The sequence below is a fragment of the Camelus dromedarius genome, chromosome 25, assembly GCF_036321535.1.
Source record: "Camelus dromedarius isolate mCamDro1 chromosome 25, mCamDro1.pat, whole genome shotgun sequence".
Classification (NCBI taxonomy): domain Eukaryota; kingdom Metazoa; phylum Chordata; class Mammalia; order Artiodactyla; family Camelidae; genus Camelus; species Camelus dromedarius.
Genome location: NC_087460.1, coordinates 20,502,617 through 20,517,884, shown reverse-complemented (window position 1 = coordinate 20,517,884; position 15,268 = coordinate 20,502,617). Strand labels below are relative to the sequence as shown.

Genomic DNA, 15,268 nt, shown 5'->3' with positions numbered 1-15,268 from the left:
AATCAGCATGCTACTTTGGGATTTTATCTAAAAGGAGATCTGAGGAAAACCTGATTCATCTCTTACAAATATATGAAAGACAATCACAGAGTTCAAAGTTCAAACTAAACCACCATCCGACTTGAAAACAGTTTGATTTTGTTTTTAATAAAATTGTATCAAAAAATTCTTTTACACTGGCAGAAGTTGGGGGGGCAAGATGAGAAATAGTATAAATCTCTGTACTGATACCTCAATTATCCTATGTAGTTGGCAGAATAAAGGATCCCATGATAAATAAATTTTCCTGAGAATTAAACATATTACATATTAAAATATTTTATTTTAGGCAGTTCTGATGGACCTATATCTAAGATGGATTATACTGCTCTGTGTCACGTTTGAATCCACTGCTCTTAAACTAACCTATTATTGGTAACTTGGGCCTCTGCTACGTAACAAAGCCCTTTGACGCTATAAATCCCTATACAAAATGGTTAGAGACTGATTTTTTTTTCTTTTTTTAAATTTCTTGTCTTTGTTTTCCTCCCTTTCTCCTCTCCGGTTGTCAGGCTGTCAGGTAACTCATACTCGTCTGGCTAAATAACTAAATGTTTACTGCTTCAGTGTTTCTGATTTCCTTTGGGATGGAATGACTTACGACAAAGTAGAACTGTTCACACTAAGGATAAAAAGCCTCTGATGAGAAACTAAAGAACGCTCCTAGTTATCAATAAGATACATGGTATTTAGCACTCAAACTTTATGAAATCTATTTTGTGTTCCTGGTGGCTGAGTTGTCATTTTAAGTGAGGTTTTATGTTTTTTTACATAAAAAATAAGCACTAAGCTTGGAAAAAATATATATATAGGTAAAGATATGCAGATTTACTGACCAACCACCAAGAAGAGACATCAACAAAGTATAATGGACGTACAAGCAAAGAGATAGAAGAAATTGACACTTCTATAGCTAAAACGACACTTCTATTTCTGGAAACACTGCCCACATCTGCAAATAGTTAGAGAGACAGGATTTCATCTCCCCTTTTCAAAGTGACTTAAGAATATGAAGAGTTAAAAGAAAGAAACAATTAACACCATACAGTTTCTTAAGGTCTTAGTTTAAGGAATTTGGTAAATTTGATATTAGTGGGAATGAAATTTTTAAAGTGTTAAATTCTATAAGTTTGAGGCTGGACCACATGTTAGTCCAAAAGTCTTAAATTCAAGGCTCAGAATTTCAATAATAAAGAAATATTACAGAAATGCAAAGTGATGAAAAATATACCAAGAAGCTACATGATATAACTAAAAGGCTCCTACATACCCTTCGGCAGTCTACCCAAAACATTACTTGTCAACACCTACAACTTCATTAACTTGCTTCAGCAATTAACTTTCCACAGTCATTGCAGATGCTCATGACAGGGATTTTTTCTTTCCCTCTTTAAAAAATAAATAAAAAATCAAGCTACCACCACCAATGCTCCTGTAATAAGTGAAGGAAAAGATCAGATACAGAAATTAAAGTCACTTCAACTGCACCAACACTACCATCCCATCTTAGATTAGAATATAGGATGTAGAATGAAACTGCACTGAAAACAGATCTCTGCAGAATAAGAAACAAACAAACGTAATTTAATAATCAGAAAATTTTTACAGACTTTAATAAGAAAATCTGAGCCACTATATTTAAAAAGGAATTTTTACATTAATAAATATATTACTCTCATCAAACATTACAAACCTCACTGATAAATGTGTAACTAATATAAGATTCATATTTAATAACCAATTTAAAATCTGCTAAGAGATAAAAACTGTATTTCTTAGAATATTTTCAGTTTAACCAAAGAAGAACTGCTATAAAGGACAATGCACATTTTCTTATCTTAATACTTCACATTTACTATGGAGGGGAGAATCTAAAAAACCAAACAGTATGTACTTTATAGGCAAGCCTTAGCAAGAGAAGGATAGTAAATAATAATAATAATAATAATAATAATAATAATAATAATAATAATAATAGTAATAATAGTAATAATAATAAATAAATAAAATATAATAATAATCTCTTTTAGAAATTAAAAAAAAACTTTTTAGAAATAATATTCATCTTAGATTAAAGGGCCAAAGATTCAAAATAAGCAGACACATGGTAAGATCAGAAAAAGGAAGGTGAGATAACACTGCTATGCTGAAAAACTAAATCGTTTTAATTTTATTTAAAATAAAATCTTTAAATGAGAATCTAAAATATTCAAATCCTAAAACAAAATGAAAAAGTAAAAACAGTTTGAAACACTAGGGGTTAAACACTCCAAAAGACACAAAAACTTTTTTAAATAACTGATTCCTGGTGGGGGAGGGTATAGCTCAGTAGTAGAGTCCATGCTTAGCAAGCACAAGGTTCTGGGTTCAATCCCCAGCGCCTCCATTAAAATAAATAAATAAATAAACTCACCCCCCCCCCAAATAAATTAAAAATAAAAAGTAAAAAAATTCCTGTTTAGTGAGATAACTAAATCCTCCATTAAACGGCATTAACAACAGGTTACTAAACTGAATTACCAAAAAGGTACTATTCCCAACAAGTTTACTCATTGTCCTCAAAAACAACAAACATTGTTCTTTCCTTACAAGGGAAAAGACACACACCGCTTTTCCTCACAAGTCTCCCAGCTTTGCTACAGCCACTAATTTCTGCCTAACCAATTCATATCTTTTTAAGCTTCAACCAAAAATGAAGAATTTTTAAATAATTCTTATTCCAATTCTAAATTTACCGTTTTCTTCTCCTGTCGTTTTTCGTTTATCTTCGGGTGAGACGTGGACCAGCTGCAGAATGAGCGGTCTCCGGGTGACAATGCCGGTGCCTCTGGGGAGCAGGTCCCTCCCCACTAGGCTTTCCAGCACTGAGCTCTTTCCACTGCTCTGAAAACAGAACACACAAGAGCAAAATGAGTTTTTTAACAGACTTTTTTGTAACTCAGCAAGACTATACTATACAAAAAAAATATTTTTTTAATTATCGCAGTTTTTTAAAATTCAAGTTTAGTTACATTTTCTATTATACGATCTTTATTTCTCTAAAATAAAAAAAAAAAAGACAGAATATACACTCTAATGCCAAATCAACTAGTTACGTGGTAACATTATCTGTGGTTATTTCATGGAATAAATAAAAATCTGTAACTCAGAAAAAAAAAAAGAAAGAATATAAAAGTCCCACTCTCCCATAATTTTCCTACCTAACTTTTGATACCCTCCCAACCACATAACATTGGTGTATATATGATATATACACCTACATATATATTAGATATTTTCAATTAGTGTTGTAGGTATATGTAAAATTATGCCCATAATATGTAGATATTTTTCTTTAAGTGGGTAGTATTATACGTATTTTTCTCTAAACTGCTTTTATTTTTAATGTAACAATCAGGAATATTCCATATTAATATATTAACATCTATGCTTAATAGTTAAACAGTATTCTGTATGTAAAACCAAACCCCAATTTGGACATTTAAATGGACGTTTAAATGGCTCTTGCTACTATTAACAATGCTGCAATGAACATGCTTTGTACATAGAACACTACTCATTCTGTTACCTCATTATATTTAATTAATTCATTAAATGAAATTGTTGGGATTAAAGAGCATACAGATTGTAAGCACTCACAGATACTGCCTGGCTGCGCATTACAAGATGGCAGGCACCAAACTATGCATCTGTTCAATTACTCATCCGGATTGGGCATTATCACTTTTTTGAATCTTGCTATTTTCACAGATAAACACTGACAGTTCTTTTAAATTTGCATTCCCCTATTATTCAGTCAAGCATCACTGTGTTTGAGGGCCTTCCGTACGTCTCCTTCAGTGATTTGCTTGTTCAAATGCTGGTATTTTACATAAAGCACTTTATCCAAATAAGTATTTCATTTTTTGTTGTTTTGAATATTTTCCCAAAATTTTTATTTTGAAAATTTCAAAGCTGCAAGAGTTACAAGAATATTAACAGTGAATACCCATATGCCTTAACAAAGGTACCATATAACTTAACCAATTATTAACACTTTGACACATTTGCTTCATGTCTCTTCTTACACACACTTTTCTTTTGCTGTCCCATTTGAAAGTTAGTATGTCATGACACTTCATCCCTAAATACTGTGGCATATCTCTTAAGAATAAGGGTATTCTTCTATATAACCACAGCACAATGGTCACACTCAGAAAATTTAACAGAGATACAATACTAATAAACAGCAGATAATCAAATAGTATATAAACGCCTAGTCTCTATTATACATTTTAAACGTTTACAAATTTGTTTTTCTCAACTTTGTAATTCATGGTTTTTTGTAACAGTATTTTTTGTGTATTGTATTTTTCCTTAGTCAAAACTAGTATGTCTTCTAATTTCATATTTTCTACAAATGCAAAAACCCTAAACTCATCTACCATATCACAAAGGGTCTACAGGCAGCAGAAGGCCCACTCAAGCTAGGTTAATTAAAGGAGAGTTTATTTACAAGCAGGCTGTTGACACAGCGCTGGATGAGACTCAGAGGGAATCACCGGAGACAGTGCAATACCCCAGGTTAGTAATGACAGAGCCGCTCTTCCCGCCCACAGGGCCCGAAAGAAGGATGAGGGCTTTCAGGAAAGGGAGCGCCAGCCCAAGGCTGCAAGTTTACATGTAACACCGATTTCACATTTACTCCCCTGGCTCACACACAGGCAGTGAGCCAGGGGAATGAATACCCAGGCTTTAGTCTCCTCCTTTCCTCCAATTCCCGTCAGGGCTCCCCCATTTCTAAATCCAGTCAGAAGCCAGAGGACACAGGGGCCCACTCCCGCCGTCCAGAAGGGCTCCTCAGAACGTTCATGTTGGGTGGATACGGAAGGTCAGATTGAAGGTTATGCAGCAGATCTGCTGTTGCTCGGTTTTGGAGTCAAGGTTCACCCCCTCAACAAGTAAATTGGGGTGTTTCCATCATTTCTTTTCTGTACTCTGAACTAATTTAAGCGGCATGGAAACTTCCTGTTCTTTATGTGTTTGATTAAAAACCTATCCATAAAAAAGCCAAGTAATTCTCCTGGATTTTCTAATTTACAAGTGAAACTACTTATAATTTTCTTAGACACTGTTCATTTTTCTCATTTCTAATGATCTGTCTTTTATGTTTCTGACCAGATTTCCCAGTTGACTTTTTCGGTCAAATCTGTATTTTATTGATTTCATTTTGTGATTATTTTTTTTAATACTGTTAATTTCTTCCCACTGTTTCCCCTACCCCGCCTGGGGGAGACAGGTTATTTATCTATTCCTTTTTAAAACTCCTGGAGTTAAATGTTTAACTTATTTCTCTATCTTGCCCCTACCACCACACAACACACGTACACAAGCACACACAAACACATACATATATATATTTCCCAATCTGAGTCATCTCTATCTTTATTCTTCTATACTGAGGATCTTGGTTCTCAAGGACAGAGTCCGTGGCAGAATTAGAAGAAAACATTCATTTGCTTTTCATTTCACATTACACACAGCCTCCAAACCATAATACCAATACTATTCCATTATCAATATGATTAATAAAAAGTTTGTTAAATGTTTTAATGTGATCCCTTCATTCTCCTTCCCACCTCTTTACAAACCATATTTTCTCATTTTTAACCCCCTTTGTGTAGTGCTCGTCGCCAGTCCTTACATTAATGTCTCTCTAGCCATTCTGATTCTCTGAAGCTCGCTCTCTGGCAGACTCCTCAGGAAGAGCTAGTGGGAAAAAGACCCTTCAGTTCTAGCATACAGATAACAGCTTGTGACGTGTATTCTTGAAAATAGTTTGGTTAAATGTAAAATCTTCAGCTCATGCTTTCTTGGGTATCTTAAATATGGAATTCCATAATAAATTGTATCTTCTCTCATAATAAGAGCATGTCTTCTCTTAGAAATTTTTACTGTTGAAAAGTATAAAATCTGATTTTCCTTCCCTTATGGGAGACTGTGACTTTTGCTTGCATAAGGATTTTTATTTTTCCTTTAAAATTCAATAATTTTATTAGACTGTATCTCAGTGTTGGTCTTTCTGTGTCAATGTTCTCAGGTATGTGTTGTGCTCTTTCAAAATGGAGTTCCAAGTCTGGTTTTAATTCAGTTAAATTATAGTTTTTTGTGGTCATCCCTGAGTACAATGCTTTTTTTTTTTTTTTTTTTAATATCTGTTCTGTTCCTTTGCTATCATTTTTCTCTTCTTTGGGGATGCCTATTATACATATGTTGGATTTTCTTTGCCTTTTTCTACTACATCAATTTCTATCAAATTCTTTTTACACCTCCTTTTTATACCTTCTTAAAAAAAAATCCTTCTCATTTTCAATGTCCTCCTCTTTTAAAGGTGTTATCTTTTATGTTTATATGCTCTGGTGCATTCTTCCTAATTTATTTCTAAAATAAATTTTGTTTCATTTCTAATACTTCAAAAAGTTCTGCCACCTAGTTTTTTTATTTTCTTAAGCAAACTTGTTTTTTGAAATGTCTTATTCTGATTATGAGTCTCATCTTACTTTTTGTCTTAATATCTAATGGTTTTCACCTGTTTTGTGGATGTCTTTTTGGTGTGCTTTCATTTCTATAGGAATGCTATTCTGAGTCCACTTTTCTTTAAATACTTTGTATGAGCTTTGACAACAATCATTTCATATTGCTGATATTTAAAATGAAATTCATTTTCCTCAACTTTTAGGAGGAGGCTTGGCCTAACTTCACACTCTAAAACTCCCTCTTGTTTTCATGCAGTGTTTAAAAATAAAGTTCTTTGTTTTCTGAGATATCTTGGTTCTGTTCCTCTCCACCACTTTTATCTGGACCGTCTCCTTCCCTGGTACTCTTCAGGGGATGTTCAATTGTAGTCTCAGTTCCTTCTCACGTGAGGACTCGTCCCAGAAGGGAGCTTTGATTGGTTTTTAAAGTTTCATGAAGGCACTTCAGTCCCCTAAGACTATACAAAGGACTTCTTTCACTCACCCATTATCAGTGTGTGCAAAACCCCTCCCAGTTTCAGCTGGTATTCCTAAACTGGCCCTCCAAGCTTTCCAGTGATTGCCTTCTGGCTATTTTTCGATTCTCACATTCATTTGACGTTCCATTGCTTCCTTCTTCTTCCTATGTAGATAATAATACGCAGGTCTTGGAGCTGCTAGTGGTCTGTCCTCAAACTACCAGTATTTGAGAGTCTGTGGAAAAACATGGTCAACTAACTTTCTTGTAGATGTTCTTTATGGGGTTTTTGTTTTTGTTTTTCCTATCCACTTGTTCTATTTTTATGGGAAAGTCATAGAGAGACTAAGAAACTATTCTACCATTGCTGTCATCTTCCCAGAATCCCTAACACAGACATTTAAATGACTTTGAAATACTGAGACTAATGTTTAGTCTTACATAACTTTTTTATATTACTCAGTCATAAAAAGGAATAAAGTACAGATACATACTACAACATGGATGAATCTCAAAAACATTATGCTAAGTGAAAGAAGCCAGTCACAAAAGACCACATATTATTTGATTCTGTTTACATGAAACGTCCAGAACAGGCAAGAAAGTAGATGAAGTGTCTGCTTAGCCCTGGGGGCAGAGAAGAGTGGGGAGCAACTGCTAATAGATACAAGCTTTCTTTTACAGATGACAAAATATTATATAATTAGAGTATGGTGATACTTACACAACTCTACGGACATGCTAAAAACCATCTAACTATACATTTCACAAATTCCTAAAGAATCATAAACAAATGTGGAAAAACATGACTTTACACATTAGTGAACATAAGAATACTTTCATGACTTTGAGATAGGGAATGATCCCTTAACACACAAAATGTACAACTTAAAACAGAAAAGACTGATAATTCAATTGTAGTAAAATTAAAAGTTCTTTTACTCATACAAAATAATTGGGGGAAATATCTGTGATCCACATAACAAAGAATTAGTAACCAAAATGTATACACAACTCCTACAAATCAATAAGAAAAAGATGAGTAATAGAAAATCACACACAGAGATATGAAAAGAACAGAAAAACAGAACCACAGAGGGCCAAGAAATAAGCTGTTCAAACTTATCAGTAATCAGGGAGATGCAATACAAATATCATAATAAAATACCACAATAAAGTATCATAAATTTAAAATGTGACAATAACAAGTATAGACATAAACAAATTCCACTCTGCCAGTGGAAATGTAAATTGTTACAAACATTCTGAGGAGCAAGCAGGAATATCAAGTAAAAATGAAAATAAATATACTTTCCACTTCTTGATACTATAGAGTAATTCTCAAATGTATACAATGAAGCATTTATAGGAATGTTACTGGTACTGTTGCTTACTAAAACTGCTACAGCAAACAAGGGGAAACATTTAAATGTTCCTCAACAAGAGAATAAATTTTGATATATTCATATAATGGAATCTAACAGCATCACTGAGCAAACTAGGAATATGTAGGTGTACGTATGAGCAAATTTCACATATACCACTGTGTAAAAACACACTGCAGAATATATACTATTTGACACCACTTGCTTCAGGTAAGTGTAAAACATGTAAAATAATATATATTGCTCAGGTTATCTACTTATGTACCATATGTAAAATGGCACGATAAATTCCCAATTCAGGAAATTGGCTCTGTCTCCCTGGGAAGAGGGGAAATTCCCCTGGGTAGTTAATAGTTTATTTCTTAAACTGGGAGGTAGATACAACAGCGCCCATAATACTATGCTACACCTTTCTGGTGTTTTCAGTTTCAAAATAATCTTTAATGGCTACTGCAGAGATCTTCCGGAAGCAATTCAGGTAATATTTCAATTTTATCTCACAATATCTTGGATAGGATATGAAGAAGCCATTAAAAATGTTTCTGTTCTCTCTTGTTGCTCAGTGTTTAAGTTTCACCCCATTTAAAGAATGATTACAGTCAATGGAGACAGAATTTTAAAATCACAATTAATTCCCCTCGGAACTCTAAATTTTAAACATCTCTGCATGCCATCTAACATTTACTGTTGCAGATTGGAAGTCTGATGCCAGTCTGATTCTCTTTCCCTTTTAGGAAATCTGTCTTTTCCTCCCCTCTTCTATTTCGACACTTGGAGAATTATGGCTTTTTTGTTTGGATTTCAGAAATTTAACCAGGGTCTGTCAATTCTTTCAATATTTGTACCCAGCAACTGAAATCTGAAGATGTGTTATATCAACTCTGGGGAACTTCTGCTTATTGTTTGTTTGATCATTCTTTGTCCATCTGTTCCAAATGTTCTTTCTCAGCTATAAGGATGTTTGCTCTCTTAGGTCTCACCATCCAGTCTCTTACTGCTAATAAATTTCGTAACATATGGTTTTGATCTGTCTTTTTAGAGAATTCTTCAAGTTGTTTTTCTATTTCATAAATTAGGTTTCAATAATTTCAGTGTGACTATTGTTCCCCATCACCTCCACCCACTATGACATGTTGTTCTTCCTTCTTAAAGAAAGTATATCACAAAGAATACTTTTTAAATTTCTCTCCTGAATTCTGTATTAACCTCATTTTGTTACTCTAATTATCAACCTTTGTCTCCTCCTTTATGGCTACTGATTTTCAGTTAGATGTACGTTTTTATGTATCTACATATAGTTTTTTTAAGACAGGTTATTATGGATTGAATTGCATCACTCCAAAACTCATATACTGAAGCTCTAACTCCCTCAAAAGTCATACCGCAATATGTGTGATCATATTTGGAGACAGTCAATTAAGTTAAAACAAGGTCATGAGGGTGGGCTGTAATCCAAACTGACTAGTGTCCTTATAAAAAGAGAAAATTTGCACAAAAAGAAAGACATTAGGGATGTGACATACAGAGTAACGAACACATGAGGACAAAGAGAGAAGGCAGTCATCTGCAAACCAAGGAGAGAGGCCTCAAGAGAATCCAGACCCACCTACATCTTGATATCGGACTTCCAGCCTCCAGCACTGTGAGAAAATCACCTTCTGTGACTTGCATGTGCTGTGTACGTGCCACCCCGCACGTGTGGGGTTTTGTTAGGGCAGCTTTAGCAAACCAACAGAGGTTACAAACTCAACTGTCACATAAGCAACGCAGGTAACCTAAATGGGTAAACCAATGACATCAGATTGTATTCTTCTGACATTTTGTTTGCATATTAAAAATATAAGAATATTTTTCACATCTCACGAAATAAGAATGTTTCTCAAGAATATAAAAAATATAAGAATATTTCCCAGGTAGTCTTTAGCTTTCCCCTTTTGATAGAAACATGCAAACAGAAGACATTTCATTGCCCTCTTCACACCATAAAAAATAGCAACACATGTATGATGGTAAGTGGTAACCATGGAAGGCAACCGGGAGCACAGGAAGCCATGGCTAACTAGATGCAGTCTGACCCTTCTAAAGCAGGCGTTTCTTCAAAACCACTGGAAATGGGCGTCCAGTGTGGTCAGATTTTCTGATTCTTTTAAAGGAAAAACCAGAAATGTCGGCTTTTCAATTAAATCCACCCATTTTTAAACATTGGCAACTAATTCTTTTTCTTTTCACATATCGTATTGTTTCAGCTCAGGATGACAACACAGGAGGATCCCGAACTCACATCCTACCACGGACATACTGAATTTACAGCTAAAAATGGAAAAATTCCCTCTGAAAGAAACTAAAAAACTAGCTGAGCAACTCCTACACATCAGGAAAATGACAAAAATCCACACGGAAACAGGTAGAAAAGGCTCAGACACAATCTCACCATAAACCCCATTCCAGGCACGGTGACCTACAATCACGAGGGAACTCACAACACCCAGCTTCTCCCTGAAGAGCGAGGGGTCTGAGCCCCACGTCTGGCACCCCAACTTCTAAGATCTGCACCTGAGAGACAGGCCCCCAAAGCATCTAGCTTTGAAAGCTAACAGGACTTGCATCCATGAGAACCATAAGACACAGTGAACTAAGAAAGCTCTGGGGAGCTTACGCAGACTCACTGTGGCCAGCCTCCCAGGACACCGTGTAAAGGGAGCAGGGAGAAACACCTACCTCCCAGTCTTCCCCTAAAAAAGTGTATTTGCATATACTTGAAAGCTGCTCTCTGAGCATCCAGCGTCCAATCAGCCTGAGCTGGGTGCTAAGATCCTCCCCCAAGGGATGCTGACAGGTCTTGGTATATTCTCAATTAATGGGATCCACTGAGAAAAAGACAGGCTGTTTGGACAACTAAGATCTAGGGCAGGGCTGAATGATGAGGTTCCTTCCTACAAAAGGCCACTCGTTCAAAACTTGTGGAGGCGGCTTACAAACCAGCACGGAGAGTCAAGGAAAATAAAGAAGTATGTTTCAAACAAAAGAACAAGATAAAACTTCAGAAAAAAAATCTTAATGAAATGGAGATAAGTGATATATCTCATAAAGTTAAAAAAAGGCATAAAATGCTAAACAAGCCCAGAAAAATGGATAAACAAAGAGAATTTCAACAGAGAGAAAATACAAGAGAGTACAAAACAGAGGTTCCAGAGCAAACTACATGAAGCAGAAGGATCAGTGACAACTGAAAACAGAGCTACCACATGATCCAGCAATTCCGCTTCTGGGTATTTATCTGAAGGAAACAAAAACCCTAAACTGAAAAGACACGTGCACCCCCATGAGCAGTGGTGCATTATTTCCAACAGCCAAGAAATGGAAATAGTAAGTGTCCATCAATGGATAGATAAAGAAAATGTGGTGTGTGCATGTATACACATACAAAAAATGAGAATAGTATTCAGACATAAAAAAGAAGGAAATCTTGCTGTTTGTAACAACATGGATGGACACTGAGGGTCCCATACTAAGTAAAATAAGTCAAAGAAAGGCGAATACCACCTGATCTCATTTATTTGTGGAATCTAAAACAAAACAAACAAAAATAAAGCCATAAATACAGAGAACAGACTGGTGTGTGCCAGAGGTGGGGATAAGTAAAATGGGTAAAGACAGTCAGATGTACAAACTTCTAGTTATAAAATAAGTCCTGGGGATGTAATTTACAGCCTGGTGACTACAGACAGTAATACTATTGTATATGTGAAAGTTACTAAGAGAGTAAATCTTAAAAGTTCTCATGAGAAAAAAATTTTAACCATGTGTGGTGATGGATGTCAACTAGACTTACTGGGAGTGATAGTTTCCCAATATATACATATATCAAATCACTGTGCTATTGCCTGAACCTAATATAATGTTACATGTCAATTATATCGCAATTAAAAAACTTTATGTATCAACAAACACAGACCAAACAAAACATGTCTGTGGACTCCCAATTTTCTACCTCAGCATTATAAATGGCATTGGTTTCTTCAACAATTGGTTAGATCAGTGCTTGTTTCCCGCTGTCGATTTAAATGCTCAATGTCTGCACTCTTTCCAGGAAGGTGAGTGGCTACAAGAGTTCCAATGTGGCCAAAGTCACAGCTGACTTGCTCTGAAAATAGGGCTCTCTTGGCACTGCAAGGTCTTCTGCTTTCTTCATCTCCACATTTCTGCCAGAATTGACTCAACAGCCTGTGTATTTAGGGGTTAAGAATTGGTGTGCTTGGTCTCAGTGTCATCTTTTAGTTTCTTCCAAATTGTACTTTATTGAGATTTATAGTGTTTTGAATTTATATTTTGAGATGGAGCCTTAAATTCTGTGATATTTTTTATCTCTTTCTCTCTGATAATTGGCATCAATTGAGAGTAGGGAGTTGTAAATATTTGTTCATGTCACATTAATCAAGGCTGATTCAGTTTTTAATGGCTTAGTTTTTACTTTTCATTGTATAAAGCAGACCTTGCAATTCTTTATTTTGATATTAACAGATAAAGATGTACCTTTCCTAAATTTTTAACTGAAGTAGTTTCAGAATTACAAGTTTCCTTAATGTTTGCCTTATTTATTTTAATTAAAATATTTCTCAGAGCATCACTAGAAATGTTAACTTTCTGGTATTTTAAATAAATGAACTAACATTTCTTACTGCATAGCTCAAACACTTCACCTACTGGCAAAATATAAATCTAAAGTTTAAATCACTTCATAATGTATTGTGTTAAAATGTGACTGTTATATTGAATAATCACTACATATATTACTCAGTGATATCAACACTTCAACTACCCAGAAGCCAAACTTGCTAAAATGCTGGAGACCTGACATTCCTTGGGGAAGAACTTTTTCCTGATTATAAAATACAGGCCTGAAACTAAATGTCCATCAACAGATGATTGGATGTCTAAAGAAGTTGCAGTATATATATATTTATGTGGGGGTGTGCATCTGTGTGTGTACACACACACAGTGGAATACTACTTAGCCATAAAAAAATAATGTCATTTGCAGCAACATGGATGGACCTAGAGATTATCATACTAAGTGAACTAAGTCAGATAAAGATAAGTATCATATATCACTTGTATGTAGAATCTTAAAAAAATGACACAAATAAACTTATTTACAAAACAGAAAGAGATACCCTGACATAGAAAACAAACTTATGGTTACCAAAGGGAAAAGGAAGGTCGGGGGGAGGGATAAATTAGGAGTTTGGACTAGTAGATACAAACTACTGTATACAAAATAGATTAACAACAAGGTCCTACTGTATATCACAGGGAACTATATTCAATAGCTTGTAATAACCTATAGTAAAAAAGAATATGAAAAAGAATATACATGTGTGTATAATTGAATCACTATGCTGCACACCAGAAAGTAACATAACACTGTAAATCAACTATACTTCAATTTAAATAAATCAATAAAAATAAAATACAGGCCCAGTGCTGTCTGGAACATAAAAGAGTGAGATCCAGATATCTGAAAAGCAAATGTAATATCCATCCCCACTTTTTCCATAAAAGCAGGGAAACGGAGAAAGTGACATGAATCTGCATATTAAAGAACTCAGTGACTCGATGTAGGATAAACACAAAGAGATCCACATGGAGACAAACTGTAATCAAAATGCTGAAAAACAAAAACAAATATTGAAAGCAGCAGGAGAGAAACAGATAATTCACATACAAGAGATCCTCAGTAAGATTAACAACACAATAGATTTCTCATTAGAAATCTTGGAAGCTGGAGGCAGTAGCACAACTCATCTAAAGAGCTGAAAGAAAAAAAAATCTATCAACCAAGAATTCTAGGTCTGATTTAATATTAAGATGGCAGTATTCCCCAAAGCAATGTACAGAGTCAACACAATCTCTATCAAAATTCCAACAGCTTCATTTATAGAAATGGAAATACCAATTCTAAAATTCCTATGGAGTGAATGGCAAGGGACTTCCAATTGCAAAAACAATCTTCAAAAAAAAGAACAGTTGGGAGACTCTTACTTTCTGGTTTCAAAATACACTGCAAAGCTACAGTAATCAGAACAGTGCATGGTACTGGCATAAGAATAGACCTACAGACCAACAGAAAATAATTTAGAGTCCAGAAATAAATCCACACATCTTAAGTCAACTGATTTTCAACAATAGTGCCAAAACCATTCAATGGGGAAAGAACAAATCTCCAACTAATAGTGTTGAATCAACTGTATAGGCAGGCACATGGAAAAGAATGAAGGTGGGAACCCGTACTTCATACCAAAGACAAAAATTTACTCAAAATGGATCAAAACCCTAAATGTAAGAGCTAAAACTATAAAATTCTTAGAAGAAAATATAAAATAATGATAAAATAATAAACTTTCATGACCTTGGATTTGGCAATGACATGATTCCCAAAGCACAAGCAACAAAATAAAAAAAAAAAAAAAGACAAACTCGACTTCATCACAATTAAAAACATTTATGCATCAAAGGACACTATCAGGAAAGTGAAAAGACAACCTACAGAATCGGAGAAAGTATGTGCAAATCACACATTTATAATGGCCTAGTATCCAGAATATATAAAGAACTCTTACAGTTCAACATAGAAAGACAACCCAACAAACACCTAAAAGATATTCACGTCATTAGTCATTAGGGAAATACAAATCAAAACCACAAATGAGATGCCACTTCACACTCTCATCAGGTTACTTATATTAAAAAAACACAGTAACAAAGTGTTGAACAGGATATAAAGAAATTGGAAGCCTAGTACATTGTTGGTGGGAATGTAAAATGATATAGCAACTGTGGAAAAAACTTTGGTGGTTCCTCCAAAAGTTAAA

General features: G+C 34.7%; 1 protein-coding gene across 10 annotated transcripts in view; it reads right to left on the bottom strand.

Annotated features, from left to right (window-relative positions):
- Nucleotides 1-15,268, bottom strand: part of DNM1L (dynamin 1 like) — a 46,950-nt gene that overhangs the window by 26,602 nt on the left and 5,080 nt on the right. For all 10 annotated transcript variants that reach the window (XM_031443816.2, XM_031443817.2, XM_031443818.2 and 7 more), the window contains exon 2: nt 2,775-2,922. In XM_031443816.2, coding sequence (XP_031299676.2) covers nt 2,775-2,922 — 148 coding nt within the window. The remainder of the gene's footprint in view (nt 1-2,774; nt 2,923-15,268) is intronic.